General features: G+C 37.2%; 1 protein-coding gene across 1 annotated transcript in view; it reads left to right on the top strand.

The window, feature by feature from the left end:
* ptprc (protein tyrosine phosphatase receptor type C) overlaps nt 1-21,454 on the top strand; it is a 45,454-nt gene extending 24,000 nt beyond the window's left edge. The window contains exons 12-20 of the mRNA XM_039734901.1: nt 334-469; nt 3,323-3,472; nt 4,836-4,926; nt 7,891-8,030; nt 9,886-10,020; nt 10,396-10,518; nt 13,399-13,577; nt 14,069-14,204; nt 20,522-21,454. Of these exons, the coding sequence (XP_039590835.1) occupies nt 334-469; nt 3,323-3,472; nt 4,836-4,926; nt 7,891-8,030; nt 9,886-10,020; nt 10,396-10,518; nt 13,399-13,577; nt 14,069-14,204; nt 20,522-20,839 (1,408 nt within the window). The 3' untranslated portion in view covers nt 20,840-21,454. The remainder of the gene's footprint in view (nt 1-333; nt 470-3,322; nt 3,473-4,835; nt 4,927-7,890; nt 8,031-9,885; nt 10,021-10,395; nt 10,519-13,398; nt 13,578-14,068; nt 14,205-20,521) is intronic.
* The last annotated feature ends 274 nt before the right edge of the window (nt 21,455-21,728 follow it).

Below are 21,728 nucleotides of genomic sequence, written 5' to 3'. Positions count from 1 at the left end.
AGGTACATGATCACCCTAACATAAAAATAATGGAAAAATATATCCATTATGCAAAATATAGAATTAATTATTTTGCTTTTGTGTACCATTAAAAACATTTAATGAGTGTGCTTATTTCAAATGATACCAACATTATTGGTTAGATGCTACTGCATAGACATCTTATCCACTCCACTTGGACTTGTTTTAATAAACAGAACAAAGTCATCCATTGGCTTACATAAAATTTACTGAAATCATTGAATTCACAAAGCTGAATACTGTTTTCAATGAACATGTGCTTCTGATGGAGTGGCCAGAGTTGACTGTTGACTTGTTTGTTTATCTTTGCAGTGCTGGCGTTGGCAGAACAGGCACCTACATTGGCATTGATGCCATGATGGAGGGCCTTGAAGCAGAAGGACGTGTCGATGTTTATGGCTATGTGGTCAAACTTCGTCGTCAGCGTTGTCTCATGGTTCAAGTTGAGGTAGGTTACATTTTTTTGTAGCATTTGTAACCTGCCGGGCCCTTGAATATTATGTTATGTGTTAACTTTTAAATAGATAGACAGGGGAAATTTGGCTCATTATAGAAGCTCATTAGATAGATAGATAGATAGATAGATAGATAGATAGATAGATACAGTGGTGTGGAGTGCCCCTTCCTGATTTCTTATTCTTTTGCATGTTTGTCACACAAAATGTTTCTGATCATCAAACACATTTAACCATTAGTCAAATATAACACAAGTAAACACAAAATGCAGTTTTTAAATGATGGTTTTATTATTTAGGGAGAAAAAATCCAAACCTACATGGCCCTGTGTGAAAAAGTAATTGCCCCTTGTTAAAAATAACCTAACTGTGGTGTATCACACCTGAGTTCAATTTCCGTAGCCACCCCAGGCCTGATTACTGCCACACCTGTTTCAATCAAGAAATCACTTAAATAGGAGCTGCCTGACACAGAGAAGTAGACCAAAAGCACCTCAAAAGCTAGACATCATGCCAAGATCCAAAGAAATTCAGGAACAAATGAGAACAGAAGTAATTGAGATCTATCAGTCTGGTAAAGGTTATAAAGCCATTTCTAAAGCTTTGGGACTCCAGCGAACCACAGTGAGAGCCATTATCCACAAATGGAAAAACATGGAACAGTGGTGAACCTTCCCAGGAGTGGCCGGCCGACCAAAATTACCCAAAGAGCGCAGAGACGACTCATCCGAGAGGTCACAAAAGACCCCAGGACAACGTCTAAAGAACTGCAGGCCTCACTTGCCTCAATTAAGGTCAGTGTTCACGACTCCACCATAAGAAAGAGACTGGGCAAAAGGCCTGCATGGCAGATTTCCAAGACGCAAACCACTGTTAAGCAAAAAGAACATTAGGGCTCGTCTCAATTTTGCTAAGAAACATCTCAATGATTGCCAAGACTTTTGGGAAAATACCTTGTGGACTGATGAGACAAAAGTTGAACTTTTGGAAGGCAAATGTCCCGTTACATCTGGCGTAAAAGGAACACAGCATTTCAGAAAAGAACATCATACCAACAGTAAAATATGGTGGTGGTAGTGTGATGGTCTGGGGTTGTTTTGCTGCTTCAGGACCTGGAAGGCTTGCTGTGATAGATGGAACCATGAATTCTACTGTCTACCAAAAATCCTGAAGGAGAATGTCCGCCATCTGTTCGTCAACTCAAGCTGAAGCGATCTTGGGTGCTGCAACAGGACAATGACCCAAAACACACCAGCAAATCCACCTCTGAATGGCTGAAGAAAAACAAAATGAAGACTTTGGAGTGGCCTAGTCAAAGTCCTGACCTGAATCCAATTGAGATGCTATGGCATGACCTTAAAAAGGCGGTTCATGCTAGAAAACCCTCAAATAAAGCTGAATTACAACAATTCTGCAAAGATGAGTGGGCCAAAATTCCTCCAGAGCGCTGTAAAGACTCATTGCAAGTTATCGCAAACGCTTGATTGCAGTTATTGCTGCTAAGGGTGGCCCAACCAGTTATTAGGTTCAGGGGCAATTACTTTTTCACACAGGGCCATGTAGGTTTGGATTTTTTCTCCCTAAATAATAAAACCATCATTTAAAAACTGCATTTTGTGTTTACTTGTGTTATATTTGACTAATGGTTAAATGTGTTTGATGATCAGAAACATTTTGTGTGACAAACATGCAAAAGAATAAGAAATCAGGAAGGGGGCAAATAGTTTTTCACACCACTGTAGGTAGATAGATAGATAGATAGATAGATAGAAAGGTAAAAAATACATACATATACACACACACTGTGATCTGAACACACACCAGATTGACTAAAAAAAGAAAGAACACTTCTGTCTTGGCTGTCACAGTCTAAGCGAGGGCTTATGCAGGCATGTTGCTGTTGGTATAAATGAGCCCCTGTAATGTTTCTTTATGTACTTCTGCTGAATGATTCATTGCCTGAAAGTCCTCAGTGTTTCTGTATGAGAGAGAGTATGTGCACCATTGATGTGCAGCATTGTCCATACTGTAATGGCACTCAGTTTTACTTTAATTCTCTCCTCCACTACTACCTCCAGGGGGGTCCAGAGTGCATCCCAGAACTGAGCCTGCCCTTTTAATCAGCTTGTTGATTCGGTGGGCCTCTCTTGAAGTGATGTTACTAGCGCAGAGCATCACAGTGTAGAAAATCACATTTGCCATCACAGAGTTATAGAAGATGTGATGTAAATCTAATTTATCAGGATATTAAGTATGAACTACTTTGAAAATCACCTATTTTAACATAGTCTTATTTTAATGAATTTGTATTTGTCATTAGTCTTTAGTTACTTTCTAGTGAAGAAGTTGCGAGTTCCTGTGGTCGGATATTTCGTAACAGAGTTACCGTGACATGTACAGAGCAGATAGATATTCTTACTTGCAGATCGGACTAACATGTAACACATTGCCACTATCTAGTTATGGACCCTAAGTAAAAAATCTGGATTTTTCCTTTCCTAAATGGTGATTTACAAAGAAAACTGATAATTCAAAGTTAACACAGTTTATTTGCAATAAAGAATAAACACCAGCGACACTATTCCAGTATTTGTGGCAATAAAAGATTCTCCTTAATCAATTGAATTCACTTCAATTCCATTTTAATATTGCCCTCTTCATTTTTGCTATTTCAGATTTCAGGGTGGAATTTCAAAATGTAAAGAAGATCTGAACTTAACAAACTGATAATATGCAAATATGATTTCAAATTCTGTACTTTTAGCATTTTTTTCAGGTAAATTCAAGATCACATCTTTCCACAATTGAATGTTTTTATCATCATCATTTTACTGTTTATTTTTTAGGCCCAGTACATCTTAATTCACCAGGCACTCATTGAGCACAACCAGTTTGGAGAAACTGAACTTCCTCTGTCAGAACTTCATTCTTCACTGAGCAACTTAAGCAGAAGGGAGCCTTCAACAGAGCCTTCCCTGCTCGAAATTGAATTTCAGGTCTGTCCTCCTTATATCAAACCTATAAATGAGCTTTACTAATTATTTGGTAGATTTCTGTCAATGTAGTTTTGTTTATTTATGGATACCTCAAAATAAATGTGTTCACTTCCATTCATTATTAGATGTGTTTTGATTATATATAGTGAAATGCTGCTGGCACAGAAGTTACACCACGTCTGATTTACGACTAGTCGGTCTTGAGTGTCCTCTTATATTCTTGTATATCATGTTGTAGAACATACTTGAATTTTCTAGGCCTTTAATGACTGGACAAGTTAATTTCTGTTCATCCAAGCTGTTCACTTGTCCATGGGAAAAGACACCAGGAATGCTTGGGAGCCTTGACATTGAAAAAAAAGAATCCAAAATGTAAAGGATTCTGTGTTCTTATTAGATTGTATAGTTTGTAATATTTGTAATTTGTATATTATCTGTTATTCAGTGCTCTTACCCTGCACTTAGTAAGGATAGGTCTAAACAAAAATAAATTGAGCTGAATTTTTAGGAAGCCATTCACATTCTGCCCCAAATGTCAATGTCAATGCCAGTTTATTCATAGAGCACATTTAAAACCACATCAGTAATGCTGTATCCAAAGTGCTTAACATTAAAACATACAATGAACATAAATAAAATAAATAGAGATACATAGACATAAAGTACAGTAAAATAAAAACACATCCAGTGGTGAGTTAAAGAAAAAGAAAGAAGATGACCAAGAGTAGGGAAACCAGCGGTGTCAGTGAAGGTAGAACTTTCTCACCCCAACCAAAAAACGAGCAGCAGCATTCTGAACGAGCTGCAACCTGCATATCAGTGATCTGCTAATCCCAGAATGCAACGAGGTACAGTAATGAAGCTGAGAAAAGATAAAAGCATGAGTTGCTTTCTCATGATCCCTAGGAGATAAATTAAGTTTGACCTTAGCTAAAAGACAAAGCTGGAAAAAGCAACTCTTCACTACAGAGTTAATGTGTTTCTCAAAAGAGAAGTTACTGTCAAAAATGACGCTAAGTTTACAGACTGGAGGTTTACAAAAGTCAGTGAAAGAGCTGAGAAGTTCAAGAACAATTTGAGCAAATATCTAATGACCTTCATAGGTCAGAAACTGCAATGTACTGTCTTTTTTATTCACAGTCAAACCATCCTGATATTTAAAGACACTTATGGTTACAGCATGTAAGCAAATCATGTATTATGGGTGGTAGTCACGTAACATCAGCTTGTCATGTTATTCCAAATGTTGGATATAATAGCTTTGAAATATTATATTTTCAAAAAGCCATCTAGGGGCAAACAAACAATGTGTTATTTACATATAAGTTGCCTTTTTAAATATGTACATATTTTTTCTTTATAGAGACTTCCAAAGTACAAAAATTGGAGGTCACAAAATAGCGGCAATCATGAAGACAATGTGCCTAAAAGCCGTGACTCTAACGTGATTCCATGTGAGTATCTCTCCTTGTCATTTGGTAACATTTTAAGGGTACTTAAGAATAAGAACTTTAAAGAGCTTGCCATAGGGTATCGTATAGTGACTTATTTGAAGTGGTCTTTTTGCTAACTGAATAACAGATGCACCGTCGGGCGACCCTATTTTTAAGTACGCTGACGCAAGTGCTTTGTGTGTCTTATTACAATGAAACAGGGTATTTCTTAAGGTCTTGTTACATAACAGTAAGTGGCTAATTGCTGCACCATAGGTCGCTCTTATCCTGATGTGTCATTGGTGCTTTGTAAGTCTCATTAAGACCAAACAATTTGTCTGTTAAGGTCTTACCACATAGCAGTAACTGACTAATAGAGGCCCTATTCAAAGCCCCAGTTCTAAAGTGTTCACATTGGTGCTTTGCAAATCTTAAGACCAAGCAAAGTGTTTATTAAAGTTTTATTACACAGCAGTAATTGATTAATAGGTAGCCCCTATTCTAACGTTTTACTATGTGAAGCCTGGGGGCGAGTATAGCCGTCCTAACCCGACACAGACAGGCTGGACACAAGTTTCACCACACAGCTTCTCTCTGCTCCCCACAGCATCACAATAGCCCCAGCCCAGTAAAACACAGTCCCTTCTGTCAGCCAGTCCTTCCGCCTCCAATCCTCCTCACAAGCTCCGTCTTCCTCCCGACTCTGGCTATTGAGTAGTGGTGACTGGCTCCTTTTATAGGGCACCCAGAAGAAGTCCATGTGCCCAATGAGCTTCTTCCAACAGCACTTGGCGGAAGTGCTGCCAAATAGGGTCCTGAAAATGTCCAGACGCCCCCTGGTGGTGGCCACAGGCCCTAGCAGGGTTGAGCTTCCATGCTCATAACCTCTGGAAGTCAGGGGAGCTGCCCTCTGTCGGTCTGGAGGAGAAATGGTCTTGAAAATACTCTCTCCCCCGGTCCTTCCATGGTCGGGGCATCCCGGCCATCTGCCACAACCACTTTAAGTAAAATACCTTCAATTTGATCTGACAGATTGCTTTAACATTATAAAGACTAATTTTTGTATTTCTAAAAATTACACAGTTGATTCTGTTTGAAATATCTGACTGCATGTTAAACACATATTTCTTAGACCATTTCTACCTGTTATGGGGTTTGAGAGATGGAGAGTTTGAGAGATGGAGAGTTCAATTTTGATAACAGTTATTTTCACTTGTTGAAACTCTTTTGTGATGCTGTCTTGTTTTGTAAACGGGTGCTACGTGATCTTAGAATTGACCATTTACATTGTTAATGTGAGAGTTTAAGAGGACACCAGTGTTTTACATTTTTTATCCGAGGCTGCGGATAACTCAACCTTTGCTTGCAATCCCTTTAACAAAGAAATATTTCTGGGTACTGATTATCAAGCCCTGAATGTCTGATTACAATTTCTTGTCCTCCAGTTTTGTTTTGATGACTGCAAATTTGATATTCCAGTTACAACCCCAGCTTTGTTTTAACTGTGTCTGTTCTTTTGGTTATTTTCTACTTTACTCTGTTTTCCATTTCAAAACAAAACAAAATGTTTAGGGGTGCTGGAGAGCTGACTGTGAACCTAAACCATAACACAGAAGTTCTAAGTAACAAAAGAAATTAGATTATTGAAAAATGATTGAATAGTTACAGCAAAATATATACACAAGAGAGTAAAAACAACAAAGACTGAAACCCCAGGGCATAAGTAAACAATGAGGACCCTTACTGCCCCTTTGGGTTGCTGGCCCATGCGCCCATTCTCCTGTCTCACCACTGACACCAGCTGAGCCCTCGTCAGCCACCACTTCCTAATTTCAAGCTCAGAAGATTATTTTAAGTCTGGGACCATAGTCATTTCCCAATAACTCATGGTAAACACTTTCAAGTTATCCAGTGAGCACTCAAAATCATGTGTCACCCTGTCTCAGGGGTGGGCAGTGTCAGTCCTGGAGGGCCGCAGTGGCTGCACATTTTTGTTCCAACCCAATTGCTTAATTAGAAACCAATTTTTGCCAATCTCAGACCTTATTTAATTGTATGGCTTGTTAGTCTGCAATGTTAGGTTACTATAACCAGATATCATCCAAATGATTTGAAACCTAAAATGGATCATTTTCTGTCTGTCTAATTTTTCTCTTAAGTGTTTTATTAAACCAAATAGTGCCTCATGAATCCACACAGGTGTAAATGGAAACAAGTTAGATGACTCCTTTGTCATTTACATCTTATTGGTAATAAGGAGCCATTAAAATAGTGAATGCAGCTTTTTAAGACTGAAATAAGCAGTTAAGTGTGGGGAACCTTAACATGTGAGACCACTAAAATGAAGCATCAAAATGTCACTTGAGCAATAAGTTATTCATCAGCAATAACTGACTTCTTATTAAGAAACTGGGTTGGAACAAAAACTTGAAGCCACTGTGGCCTTGCAGGACCGACATGGCCCATCTCTGGCCTAACTGAATAGGACTCCTCCTAGTGATAGTAGATGTTCTTGTCTGTTTCTCTCCTCACAAAGTTGCACTGGGGAGCACCAGACTGGTCGTCTTCCCAGTATTCCTGCAAGGCACAGAATATTGCCCTATAGTGACTTGAGGACCCAAATCAGGACAAAAGTTTTTTTAATATTTATTTCCGGGTCTTGGACAGCCGAGGACTGTATCAGTAGAGCCCCATGATGGTGATAAATTGTGTTTCTACCTCCCACTGCTCCGATGCCCTAAACATAACTGTTGATAACATTCAAATGTTTTCTTGATGGTTACTTGTAATTTAATTGATATTCTCATTCATCAAAATGGCTAAAACATGTGTATACTTGCATATAATGATATATGAGAAAGGTACATGGGATTTGAGACATGAAAAGTAAATCTTTCACCAAACGAAAAGATGTCTGTTATATGTGGCACGTGTATAATAATTCCTAGCTTACATTGTCTTGACTGTTTCATGTTTTGTTTTCAGATGACTATAATAGAGTGCACATTAAGATCAATGAGGATAACAGCCAAGAGAGTGAACAAGAGGAAGACTCTGATGATTCCTCTGATGATGACAGTGATGATGAAACTGAAACCAAATATATTAATGCTTCATTCATAGATGTATGTAGTCTTTCTTTTAACAAGTTATTTCAACTTCCATTAGAGGCTCTGTAATATGTTGCAATGTGGAAACCAACTGTGAAAAACGCAATCTGCTTAATCTAATATCACACAAATAATTGGATGAATTCTTGTCGATAGTGAACAAACATTTAAATATTTACATCATTTTTTCGTACCACTATTGTACAATCCAATCATTGACAAAACTCACAAGCACAGAGAAATGCATAGAGCTGCAATGTAGACGATGAATGGGACAGCCAGAAATGACAAAGGGGTCAGGATTCAGAAAATGCCTAAACGTTTGCTTTGTTACATTAACCCATTGCACAAATATACCCGGACATTGCCCAGTACAGGTTGACATTCAAAAACCGGCCATCGATAAATCGGTTCCTTCAGATTTCCAGCATGAATTTCGGAGTGCATTTTCAAATTTACCGCGCTGGCACGCCACTGTTTTCTGGAGGTGCCGTTTATGTTTTGATGGTGCTGTAGTCGATAATCAATTGTTGGGTCTTGCTTGCACCTGCTAACAGGCATTCCTGCTCGTTCCTTCTCATTCTATCATTTATTTGCAGCTGTATAGCCCCATTATGGATTCAGCAAAGAAAAGAGAGGGCGTAAAACGTAAACATCGTGCGTTGTCGATCGCAGAGAAAGTGGAAGTGCTAAAATACTTGATAGTGGCGTGTCTGTGCGAACCATTTGTGAAACATACGACATTGGTTCTTCAACAGTGTATGATATTAAAAAACAGAAAGAAAAACTGTTAAAGTTCTTTTCTGACAGTGGATCAAAAAAGCAAATGTTTGTAAGGAAGTATATACAGCATATATAACAATCCAAAATCCAGCATTTTCGAAAATCCAGCACTCCTTAGGCAGTGGCGTAGCGTGGTGTCAAATTTCACGCCTTATTTAGGTATTTCAATTTAAAAGACTAAAATATACAGTAATTCTTTGCCGCCCCTAAAGTGCCCGGGCAGGCCCCCACTACACTACGCCACTGTCCTTAGGTCTGTAGATTGCTGGTTTTTTGAATGTCAACCTGTACTTTGGCTAGTTCTATAAACATGATGAATTATGGGAGCCACTACACAGAATACATTTTCATTATTTTTTAAGGAAGAATGTCATTTAATGAAAACAGCTTATTTGAGAAGCAGCAAATCAGGGCTCCAATGACCCAAATTAGATTCCTGGCCTGTCCACTGTTTGTGTGAAGTTGGCACGTGATGAACTTTACTTGGGTTTTGCTGTCAGGTATCCTGAAGACGTGCAGAGCAGGTTAATTGGTGAACTAGTATCCCTGTTTGCATCCATAGCTACCTGGTTAGTCTTTGGTTTTTTGCAACCCTGTAATGAAGAAAGTTATGAATAGATGCATACTTGTAGTCTAACAGTTTAATATTAATTTTTCAAAGTACTAATAGCCTTGTATGCTATAGACTTTCTGGCTGTCTGTATCTATAAGTAGAGAGTAAGTGTATTATAAGGGAAGGACATAAAAGCTGTGGCAAATGCATAAATTCATATGAAAGCAAAGAGCAGGATGTAAATCTTTAATAAAGTGATATATCCTGGAATTACCTTCCCAACATGTGATGCAAATCACACAGACAAATAATGATGAAAATATGTAAATGGTTAAAGAACACTCTTTTCTGTTCATTCTTAACAAATGGACTAAAACACGCAAAACAGTTTTACATTAGAAGGAACAAAAAACACTGCTCTCCAATTCCATTTGCAATTATGTATTCTCTAAGTAATCATGAAAAATGTGATCACAATTAAAATTCATGAAAATGCTTCTGATTTTTCAAACTTTTCACTTATTGTTATTTCAGGGTTACTGGAGCAAGAGAAGCCTCATTGCAACTCAGGGACCCCTTCCTGAAACCACTGAAGATTTCTGGCTGATGGTCTTCCAGCGCAAAACAAAAATCATTGTGATGCTTTCTGAACTCAAAGAGGGAGAAAAGGTTAAAAACTGACACAAATTATTATGCTTAAGCTTACCTGCCATAGTGGCCATTTAACACAGAGAGCATCAATGCTGCTGTACACTGCCCTCTAGTGGCACATCTAATGATTCCATTCACAGATTTTCTTTTCTAAATGACAAATGACTGTTTTTGACAAAATATTTATTTTACATATTGCTTTTTATGAATGCATGTATTCTACTGGTAATCACTTGATTATTTACAACTTAAAAACAATCTCAAATTAAGTTAATACATGTAAACTTTTGTTAGCATAAGCATGCATTTAAATACAGGATAAAAAAATGATTGCAGCTGTAAGGAAACCTACCGATTAAACTAACTTGTAATTGATGCTTCTGTCACTTGTAGGAATTCTGCTCCAAATACTGGAATGATGAAATGACGACGTATGGAAGTATGCAAGTAAAAGAAACAGGATGCAATACATTCCCTGGCTTCACAGTCCGTGCAATTGAAGTTAGACACTCAAAGGTAGTGGATTGTACTCTTTAAATTGAATCTGAATCTGCAGTTAATAATGATAAGAACGAAAGATAGGAATGTGTGTGCAATGTATTGTTATATGTTACACATCACTGTTGAAAGTTTATGTAAGGATACATTAGTAAGTAAAATGTCTACCTGGGTGGAAGGACACACATTAAACGAGAATGCATTTTTAAGCCCTGATAGAATTCAGCACAGGACACACAGTATGCCTACACATGAGTATTTAATTTAATCAGGGCACAAGAACAGTTAAACATGTTAAAGCTTTTCTTTTGTAGAGAATATAAGCCAATACTGTCAAAAACATAACGCAAATAATAATATATAATTTATAATAATGATCTTTATTGGCTCAGGAAACCTTCCAGATCATCAACAAACACAGCTCAGCATGTTCTGCTTGAAACTGAAAAATTAAATATTAAAAGCAAATCCTTCTTATATAGATACTGTATATTTAAAACTTTATAAAGATATTTATTTAGTCATCAATTTACAGTCCCCAAATGTTCAATAAAAGCAGTCCATTAAACCAAATCCTCACATTCAGATTATATAGACATCCACAATAAGGTAGGATGCTCCACATTCTGACACCTTACCAGACCCTCAGTATCTTCTTCTTAGCCAAACATTAAGAACTGTTTGAATATGTACATATAAACAGTATTATGAATACATAAAACCAGTTTGTAGCTTACATCCGTACAGTACTGTTGCATGTTGCAGCCACCTCAATATATGAAGGTGAATTGCTGATATTCTGTTACCTGCTGGTGCTATTTATTTTTAAAAATCCAGTTCATTAACCACATTGTGGCCTGTGTCCTCATGTTCTAAGTTAAATTTGCCTCACGATGGAGGAGTTACTAATTGGAATCTGACATTTTCTAATCCTATTTTCATTTTTCCACCTTATGTCCCGTTATGAAATATTTAGCTACTGGATATTTAATAATCCCGTATAATATTATTTTTATGCTCATTAATTTATGAGTGCAATTTACCGGTTTATTTTCTCTAAATACTGTTTGTGCAAAGGCCATATACACCCTTTGGAACTGCATTTCCAATGTGCTGTGAATACAAAAGGCACACAAGACTTGAAGAAAAAATAAGTAAGAACAGCTAGTGCTGTCTGGTAACATCTTTTCAAATGTGAGTCCAAGTTTTGACTGCCATGCTAGGTGGTGGCGTTCTATTTAAGGTGGTCTCGCAGGAAGGAGTGGGTTTAAGGTCACCAGAACCAGAATTGACATTTAGGAGTTCCTCACACCATCTCTTTTCTGATCTGAGCGAAAGGAGACAGAAGAGGCAGTAAGTAACAGTGCCATCCCTCGACTCGGGGTGGAATTACCACAATAAGAAGCCCTGAAGTTGTCTCCTATTCTCGTGTGTGTGTGTGTGAGTGTTAACAAAACTGTTAATTAGTTGCACTGTTGTACCTTTCAAAAACATTGTTTCAGCCTCTTCACCTTAAACAGGGAACATGTTCTACTTTCTCTGTCATCATGTCAGCCCCCAAAGTACCTGTATTTATATAAGTAATATTATGTTTTACAGTGAAATCCTTAATTTTCTTATTGTGCGTAAACCCAAATCGCAGTACATTTTGGAAAAAGCTGAAGTTCATGCCTGTGTTTTCTTCTGATATATTTAACTACATTTGAACATGCTGAAATATATTTTAAAATACATACAATTTTATTTTGTTCAAATTTTCGGTTTTTAAAAAACTCTCGAGATAGGAATACAATGCTCTTTTATATTCTTGTTTTATATCTGATTTTTTATATCCCATTTACTAAAAAGTCATTTGCAGCCCATACGTATAATGTGTATATGTGTGTGTGTATGATGTGGACCTTATTCAAACAGATCTGCTGAATATGCATAAATTGTGATATGGGTCGATTACTCATCACAGGTCCAGGATGAGAACAGGACCCAACTTTGCTTTTCTCCATATCTTCATCTGCTAGATTGCATATCTTTAAAAGGCTCAATCAATAACAAGCTAAGAGTGGTAGACCACATTGTCAAAGCCAACAGATTCTACTGCTTCTGATTCCTGGGAAATATGCAAGTGTTTCCAGATATTTAGTTGCATACAGTTTTTAAGGAATACTCACATCACCTCTTATAATAACAACACATTTTTTACTTTTTTTATTTATTAAATAATATTTGAACCAACAGCCATGTGTTTAAAGATATGTGCGCCCTTATCAGTTTTTTGCCACCTATTCTTGTACTGAATAGGATGCATTTATCATTTGCCAATTTGAGATCTATAAATCGTTAGGTTACATGTCAATGAGTATTTTTGTGTTTTTGCAGTTTTATTCTTTATTTTAGCTTGACTGTGCTTGCATGCTGAGCATATTAGGACAAATTGTAACTGAAGTCAGAATATTGTTATTATTGTTCATATAATAAATATTCATAGATTGTTAGCATTCCTGATGTTATAGGTGCTATATAACTAGAATGCATTATTATTATTATTGAAAACAAATTGCTAGTATTATTATTATTATTAGAAATTATGTTGTCATAGATCATCAGCATTACTGTTGTTGTTATTAAATATTTTTTTTTGGTGGCATTAAATTGGCTCTGTGTGACTGTGAGTGATTGCATGAGCGGGTCCAGTGATGGACTGTCGCCCTCTTCAGGTCTGTTTCCTGCTTTGCACCCAGTGTGGCCAGGGTAGACTGCATCTCCCCATGACCCGGGACTGATTTGAGAATGTTGTGTTAATAATTGGTTTTCATGTTGCCTTAATAATAATCATATAATGATATTTTATTTTGTGAATTTTTAAGGGTTATGACACTTTTTGCCATCTTTTCATTGCAGAGGAAAGAAAGTCGGGTAATTTCTCAGTATCATTTTCACAAATGGACTGGTCAGGATCTTCCAGAGAAGCCAGAAGAGTTGGTTGACATGATAAGAAAAATGAAAGAGAACACGCCAAAGAGCTGTGTTAATGAGGACTCCAAGCAGAGTAGCAATGGGCCAGTAGTAATCCACTGCAAGTAAGTGGACGTGATGCTTTTGAAAATCCACTGTTAGGTGTTTTTATTTACAATGTACATAAAGTCAAGATTTAATCACTGTTAGATCAGTTTAGTTATTTTCCACAATGTACATAAAAGTCTTCAAGCATTCAGACTGGTGCCGAATCTCTGAAAAAATCAATTCCCAGTGTTCTTCTGCATTTTGTCTTTTTTTTTTTACTTCCTCTCATAATGCAAAAACAGTGGGTGGTTTGACCTGTGTCTCTATGTCCAGTCTGGCCCACTTTGTGTGCTTTGCTAAGCCTTGATTTGACTGAATGTCTCCCTTTGCTCACGTCAGGTAAAGAGAACAAGAGGCTACATTTATTTTTACACCTACAGTATTTGTGTGTTAAGAAATTACTGCAGACCTACAAGTCTAGACTACTACTGTACATATAAGCATCCATTAACACAATATTATGTTGAATTTAAGTTAACTTATTTTTCTCTTTTCCTCTTCTTCTTAGTGATGGCGCAAGCAGGACAGGTGTGTTTTGTGCCCTGTGGAATGTACTCGACTGTGCCAATACAGAAAAAGTGATTGATATTTTCCAGACTGCAAAAGCTTTGCGAAAAGAAAGGCCTGGAATGCTGATGTCCTTTGTAAGTAGCTTCCTGTTTGTTCAAAATGCCAGTATTGTATTGGAGCAACTATTCAGGCACTCTGGCCTGAATAATGAATAAAAAAGCCAAGGTTAACACATTAATGATGCAAATGTACATGTAATGCACACCAGCGTACTAGTGTATCATTAAAAGCACTCTGAGGGAATTTCAAATGAAAAAGGTGCGGCGTAATTTCATCACTGGATTGAGAACTTGAAAATGCATAGCTATTTCATTTTCAGTTTGATCTTATTTGTTCTAATTAACATACTTAAGTCAACAAAATAACAATTTTATTTTTATGTATAATTTTCCACATTAAGCCATAACTCAAAGCTTTGAATTGGTCACAAAAGAAGCAGGCACAAAACTAATGAGTTTAATGATGGAGTTCATGCTGTACTGAGAGGAAACCATATAACGTTACAAGGAGAATGTGCTAAGCCCACATACGTAGATTGTGACCTGGCATTTGATTCCAACTCTGGACACTTAGGGTGGCATGGTGGTCGCATTACTGCTTTGTAACAAGAAGACCAGGGATCGCGTCCCAGGTGCTCTCAGGTCCGGTTTGCATGTTCTCTCCATGGTCATGTGGGTTTCGTCTTAAAGTCCAAAAATGTGCAGGTTAGGTGGACTGGTGATGTTAAACTGGTCCTGGTGTTCAGTGGTGTGGGAGTGTGTTTACTCTGCAATGGACTGGCGCCCCATCCAAGGATTGTTCCTGCCTTGTGCCTGATGTTTGTTTGGATAGACTCCAGCAACCTCATTACCCTGCTGTAGATAAGTTTGTTTGTAAGATGGATGGATGAATGAATGGGCATTTATTGACTCACCTGCTTATGGATCTCCCACATTATATAAATATGTGTTGGGTAGTCTAATAAAAAGACCAAATCCTTCCATTTTTGGATCTTAACATTGTAATGCATAGTTTGTATGTAAAGAGAAGTTCATATAAGTCAAGTAAGGCATACAGAAGGCCATTTAAGGCTTTATATGTATGAGGAAGGATATCGAAATATATCGAAATTAATTTTAAACTTAACCAAAGTCTACGAAAAAACTCATCGTAATAAATGTTACAAAATGAGTCGGCAACTCTTACCAGTACACCACGGATGCTGTTGTATTGTTCTTGAACCTTTTGTGAAAGTGTTTATTTGATCTTTGGACTTCATGCATTTTATAGTTTATGCCTACATTTTGTACTATTTATTACTAAAATATGAAAAAGTGTCTGTTTTAACAATGTGTTTACACAGATTACTGTAGAAACGGAACACACATGAAATGCGTGTGTTCCAAATAACGATCCATTATTTCCACTCTAAAACTCCACTTCACTCCCAGATACTCAATCAAGGCATGAGCTGAGAGAAGTTCGTGCACGTTCTAAGTTGGTGGGGGATGGAATAGCCGGCTGCTTGCAGCTTGTCTTTATCAGCACATTTAGATGACAACGCTGGCAGAGAGGTGTGAATGCATTTAGGGTGGGCCAGATCTACAAGTTTTTTCGTAGGCTCTGGTAATTCTAGTGTTAACTGGTAGCCATTGCAATGACTTAAGAACAGGAGTTATGTAGTTGTACTTTCTAGTTCTAGTAACAATTCACTGAATTCATTAATAAACTGAAAGCTTCAAATAGAGTTAAACTGAACAGTCACACATTGGTAGCAGTCAATTCCAGCAGGAGTAAATGCATGATTGGATTTCTAAGTATCCTCCATATTGAGAAACTGTGTTCATTTTTTATGTTTTGAACTGGATAAAAGCAGGTTTTAGAGAGTAATGTAATGTGTGTTTGAAATGACAGACTGGGGTCAAATATTATTCTAGCATATTTAAACATTACAGAATGTCCAAATAAAGGACCCAGAATGTTTATCTATTGATATGAAGCTAACTCTCACTGGAGACACCTCTCACTGGGGAGTAGTTTTTCTTATATGTTTAGAAAATAAGAAAAATTAACTAATACTGAGTGAAGTAATCAAATTATTATTATTATTAGTAGTAGTAGTAGTAGTAGTAATAGTATTAGTAGTGCATGATGATTACGCTTTTCAATTAAGTATTCATTTTGATGTGTCTGTAAAGAGAAACCAACAATTCTATTTTCCAGTTAATGCTTGCATTCATTTCACTGACAAAGGCAATTCATTGTGTTACAGAAATGTCTTGTTCATATTTTTCTTCTGTTTCAAAAGGTACTCCAAACTGTATGTATTATGAGAATGTAAATCCTTCAGCCTGTGTAGGTTTACAATACTTAGAGTACCTCTTCATTTTTTTCCTATTGATTGTTTCATATATAGCAATGCAGTTTACTTTTTGCCGCACTGGAAGTAACAATCTTGCTTCGTTCTGTGAATAAAGAATGTGCCACCTTTTGTGCTTCTTTGCATACATATTTATCAGTCAATGGCAGACCAGCTATTCATGTCATTTCTACTATTAGAGAAAGGTTACTAAGTTGTCATTTTTAACATGAATAAGATAAGGTGATGAATGAGTAATGTATTATAACAGATTTTTGCAATGCAATATTTTTCCTCTGAACACTGCTGTTAAACTGATTAAGACTGATACTGAGTCCAGTAACATCCTACAGTTATGCAAGTTTTTTCCTAGTGCAGTCTGAGGATGACAAGGCCCCAAAATGTGGCTGGGCAGGGCAGGTATCCAATGACATCACTCACAGTTAGGGTATTAAGGTGCACTTGAGTCAAGATAAAATGAGATTAAGTGAGGTCAGTTCATGATTTTTGGTTGAAATGCCTCTTTGCACAAATTGATGAGGAGTTTATATTTGCAATGACTATTTTCTGTCTATTTTCTTAGTACTCATGCTATGTACTGACACAGATAGATATTTGATTATATATAGTTAATATAGGTAAGCACAACTGTTATTACTGATAGCTTACAATAGCTCACCCCAGCCTGTCACCTAATTTCATACTTAATTCTACTACAAGCAGTAAAATAGGCTCAGCTTTGTTGTGAATTACAAGATATAAGGCCGTACGGTACATGTGTTCATTATGAATATAATGGATTTAACATAATGAATATGACATAGATATAAAAGCCTGAAAATGAAACTTCACAGAGTAGTCTTTTCTTTTTTTGCCATTAAGTCTCCCCTTCATTTCTTGTGATTTGTTTTAGTTTGAATTTTATTAATAGTTTGAAAATGAAGTTGCTTGTATCATATTTTATGCACTTTTGCTATATCTGTATTATCATGGAAAATTTGAAAAATGCAACTATACAATCCTCCATCTTTTTAAACTCTGACTGAAAAGTCGCTTTTCTAATTCTGTCCCAAGATACCTAAGGTTGAACTTTTTGAAAGAAAATCTTGTATTGTAGTGTTAGTTTCTATCACCAATACTGAAAAAAGATTATTGAAGCCTGGCTGATATCTTTTAAAAATACTTCTGACTGGCATGCAGTAAGTGAAATGGGTTGCTGAAATATTCAATTCAACATTTAAATTCTTCAAAGGCCTATAGTGCTGTCCCATAACAAGGAGTTTAGGTCCCAGGTGCTTCCTGCATGGAGTTTGCATGTTCGATTGATGTCTATTGACATGCAGGATAGGTGGATGATGATAAACTGGGTTGTGTGTGTGTGTGTAGAGTGTGTGTGCGTGTGTGTGTGTGTGTGTGTAGAGTGTGTTCTCCCTGCGATGGACTCCCAACTTGTCCAGGGATTGTTCTTACAAAGTTTGCTGGGATAGGCTCCAGCATCTACTGCAACTCTGCTCAGGATAAGTAAGTTTGAAAATGGATGGATGGACGAGTGTATGTTAAAAAGATGTAAACTATACCAGCTTGGTTAACTATTGAAAAGAAATCTTGTTCTAGCTCCTCTTTGTATGGCATTGCTAACTACCATGAATTTAGAAGATAGATGAACACTCACACAGAATATGACACCAGTATATTCAAGTCCCTGACGTTCCTGTTCATTATGTCTGCATGTGAAAATCATCTTTTCTAAATGCACGTTTTTTTTTTCTTTTTGTTCTTTATATAATTTTTTATATTAGGAATTTGCTAGTGTTCATATACCCCTTGGGGTTAAAGCGCAGGGTCAGCCATTATAAAACACACCTGGGAAAATTGCAGGTTAAGGACCCAGCAGAGTCGAACCAGTAACCTTCCAGATATCAGCACAGATCCTTAGCCTCAGAGCCACCACTCCACCCTAAATACATAATGATCAATTTGTGGAATATTTCTGGAATTGTTTACCACTAGGGATTTTTAATTTTGGCCCCCATTAATGCTGTTCACATTGCACTGTTGCCTGTGTCTTCTCCATACGTAACAGTGGTCCACAGCCCCTTTTCTTAAGATGTCAGCAAATAGCCAAGTCAATCAGTGAGTCAATCAGGAACATTTACTGTATTTACACTAATATAAATAAAGGGTTTGGAATACCTCAGTTTTTCTTCACATTTAATCAGTTGAAATGTAGTGAATGACCTGAAAATGGTGACAAGGTAGGCAGTAAACTGGCAAAGGTTTAAATTTATAGTTCTGTTTAACAAAAACTAAAAGACATATCAGAATACTGTATTACAAATGGGCGGCACGGTGGTGCAGTGGGTAGCGGGTCCTCCCTGCGTGGAGTTTGCATGTTCTCCCCGTGTCTGCGTGGGTTTCCTCCCACAGTTCAAATACATGCAGGTTAGGTTGGAGATTCTAAATTGTCCATAGTGGGGTGTGTGTGTGTGTGTGTGTGCGTGTGCGTGTGCACGCCCTGTGGTGGGCTGGTGCCCTGCCTGGGGTTTGTTTCCTGCCTTGCGCCCTGTGTTGGCTGGTATTGGCTCCAGCAGACCCCTGTGACCCTGTAGTTAGGATATAGTGGGTTGGATGATGGATGGATGTGGATTACAAATAGGCCTTCTCCAGGGAACAACTAATAGGTTACAACCTACAAATATTCTGGAGCCATTAAAGTAAATTGAGCCTTGCAAGTTGAAGCAAACAATTTGAACAGGTGTCCCAACTTCTGTTGATTACTTAAAAACCCTCTTTCTGTCTTAAAGCAGAGCTGGAACAGACTGTGTTACTACACACTTTACCCCCCCAAAATTTGTAAATTCCAGTGATAATGGCAAGAACATGACAATTGACAAATGAAATGAAACGAGACAGAGTGTTGTTACCCTTAACAGTGTAGGCTTTCATGTACAGAAACTGCCAGTGAGTACAGTGGTGTCCTACACAATCCAAAGGTAATTGGAAACTGGAAGAAACCCTGCTAGGAAGAGATCTGGCAGAGCCAAAGTGACATCCCAATCAGAACACAAGTTTGTCAGAGTCACTAACGTGCATGATAGGCGCCTCACAGCACAAAAGCTTCAAGCACAACTTAAGAATGGTTGATAGTGTCAGTTTGTACTGTGAAGAGGAGACTTTGTGCTGCAAGTTTGACATGCCGAGTGGCAGTAAGAAAGTCTTTCCTTAAAGGTCAAAAGCGGGCCTTGAAATACAGGCTGTGGACTACTGCAGACTGGAAGAAAGTCTTATGGACTCTTGAATCAAAATTTGAAATGTTCAGTTCATCACGCAGCATGTTTGAACTTCGTCAGGTTGGTGAAAGGGTGGTCCCCCTAGTGTGTGACAGCAGCTGTCAAACATGGAGGAGGAAGTGTAATGGTCTGGGGTTCTTTTGCTAGAAGCAAAGTTGGTGACTTGAACTGGGTGACTGGTATTCTAAATCAAAAGGGGTTACCACAGCTTGGCTGTTATATCAGCAAAATGTGGCTACTTTGATAATTCAAGAATTGGAATAACATTTTGAACACTTAATGACTCCTTGACTTATTTTTTACTTGCCATTGTTTATTTGTTCTATGCCATGATTTCATGAAACATTTAGACATTAAACTGCATGCATTTTCATAAAAACTGAAAAATGGTGGTTAAAAGAACATGGACGTCCACTTTTAATGCATAAAAAACCCTTCCATCTGACACCCTGAACCTCGTATATTCCCCATTCCTGTGTGTGTTGATTAGAACTGTTACATCTTGGCATGAAAGATTAATAATTTAACTCACTAACTGTTTCTTTTAAAGTACATGTCTTCAACCTAATGTCCTCTAGTGTGGCCAAAGTTTGTATTAATTAAGGAAATTGTCTTGCAAAAAAGCATTAATTTAATCTTTTCAAAAGTATTACTGATTATATGGTATATCTTGTCTGGAATGGAGTACATTCTTTGCACTCTAAAGTTTAGAACTCTTGTAATAAAATTGTTGATTGTTTGTATCCCTTTTTTCCTTTTATAGGAACAGTACAGCTTTCTCTATAATATAATGGCTCAGACATTCCCTGCTCCTCAGAATGGAGATATTAAAGCAAGCCCTTGCAACACAGAGGACAAAATTGAGGTGGTCAATGAGCAAAAACAAGAAACAACCAATTTAGAAGAAAAGCAATCAAACCAAGAGTCTGCTTTAAATCAATCCAATGCCCATCCTACAGCTGTACCACCACCCAAGGAAGAAAAGGAAGCAAAGTCACAGAATGATGCTCCCAAAGAAGCCGAAAAGTCTTCGGCGGAAAACCCAGCCAATGGCCCCACCGTAGCCTCAGAAGTTCAGTGATCTGAAAATTCAAATTCATGTGCACACACAGTGCGCTAGTATGTTTGGGCTGCAATTCTCTGAACAACTCTACCCTTGGAGCAGCCAGTAGCAGATGCTGAGCGAGGGTGTGAATGTATTGTAATCTGTGTGATCTGTGCCATCGTCCAGTTCCACTTACGAGCCACACATCACAACTGGGAAGGGTTAGGTATGGAATGGCATGGGACATTTTCTTTCAGGTAACCTTTTTGCACTTCCCAAACGTGCTTCCTTTGTAACAAACTATTTTTTTTTCCTGTTTTTGCACATTTTAAAAGCTTTTCTTTCTAAAAAAATATCAAAGAATAATCATGCTGACCATCATTGTTTTTTTAATATAATGCCATATAAAATATTTTTCTGTGTGATCCATGAAAACACGAGTTTCAAAAATTTGCAAATCTTTATGTGTGTTACAAAATAATTTTCGGTACTTAATGTGAGTAACAAACTATTTCTAGCAACATTTCTGAGCAGTGTATATATAGGTTTAAATTTTCTATATGAAAATTACATTTTTTGTGTCATGGTATATGATAAAGTTGAAAATTGCTTGAATTGTAAATTATTGCAAAATTAGATTTGAAAAGCAGGTGTTTAGTGAAAAGTAAATGAGTGTATGAAGGATGAATATTCTTTTACCTGAGTATGAACTGCCAAATTTTAAAGTCTTCAATAAACATTACTTTAAAAATTGAATTGAATGAATACATTGATTTGATAGATAGATAGATTGATAGATAGATATGAAAGGCACTATATGATAGATAGATAGATAGATAATTATGAAAGGCACTATATGATAGATAGATAGATAGATAGATAATTATGAAAGGCACTATATGATTGATAGATAGATATGAAAGGC

The sequence above is a fragment of the Polypterus senegalus genome, chromosome 14 (assembly GCF_016835505.1).
Source record: "Polypterus senegalus isolate Bchr_013 chromosome 14, ASM1683550v1, whole genome shotgun sequence".
NCBI lineage: Eukaryota > Metazoa > Chordata > Cladistia > Polypteriformes > Polypteridae > Polypterus > Polypterus senegalus.
Note: the sequence above shows the minus strand (reverse complement) of the source record. Positions and strands in the feature narration are given on the sequence as shown.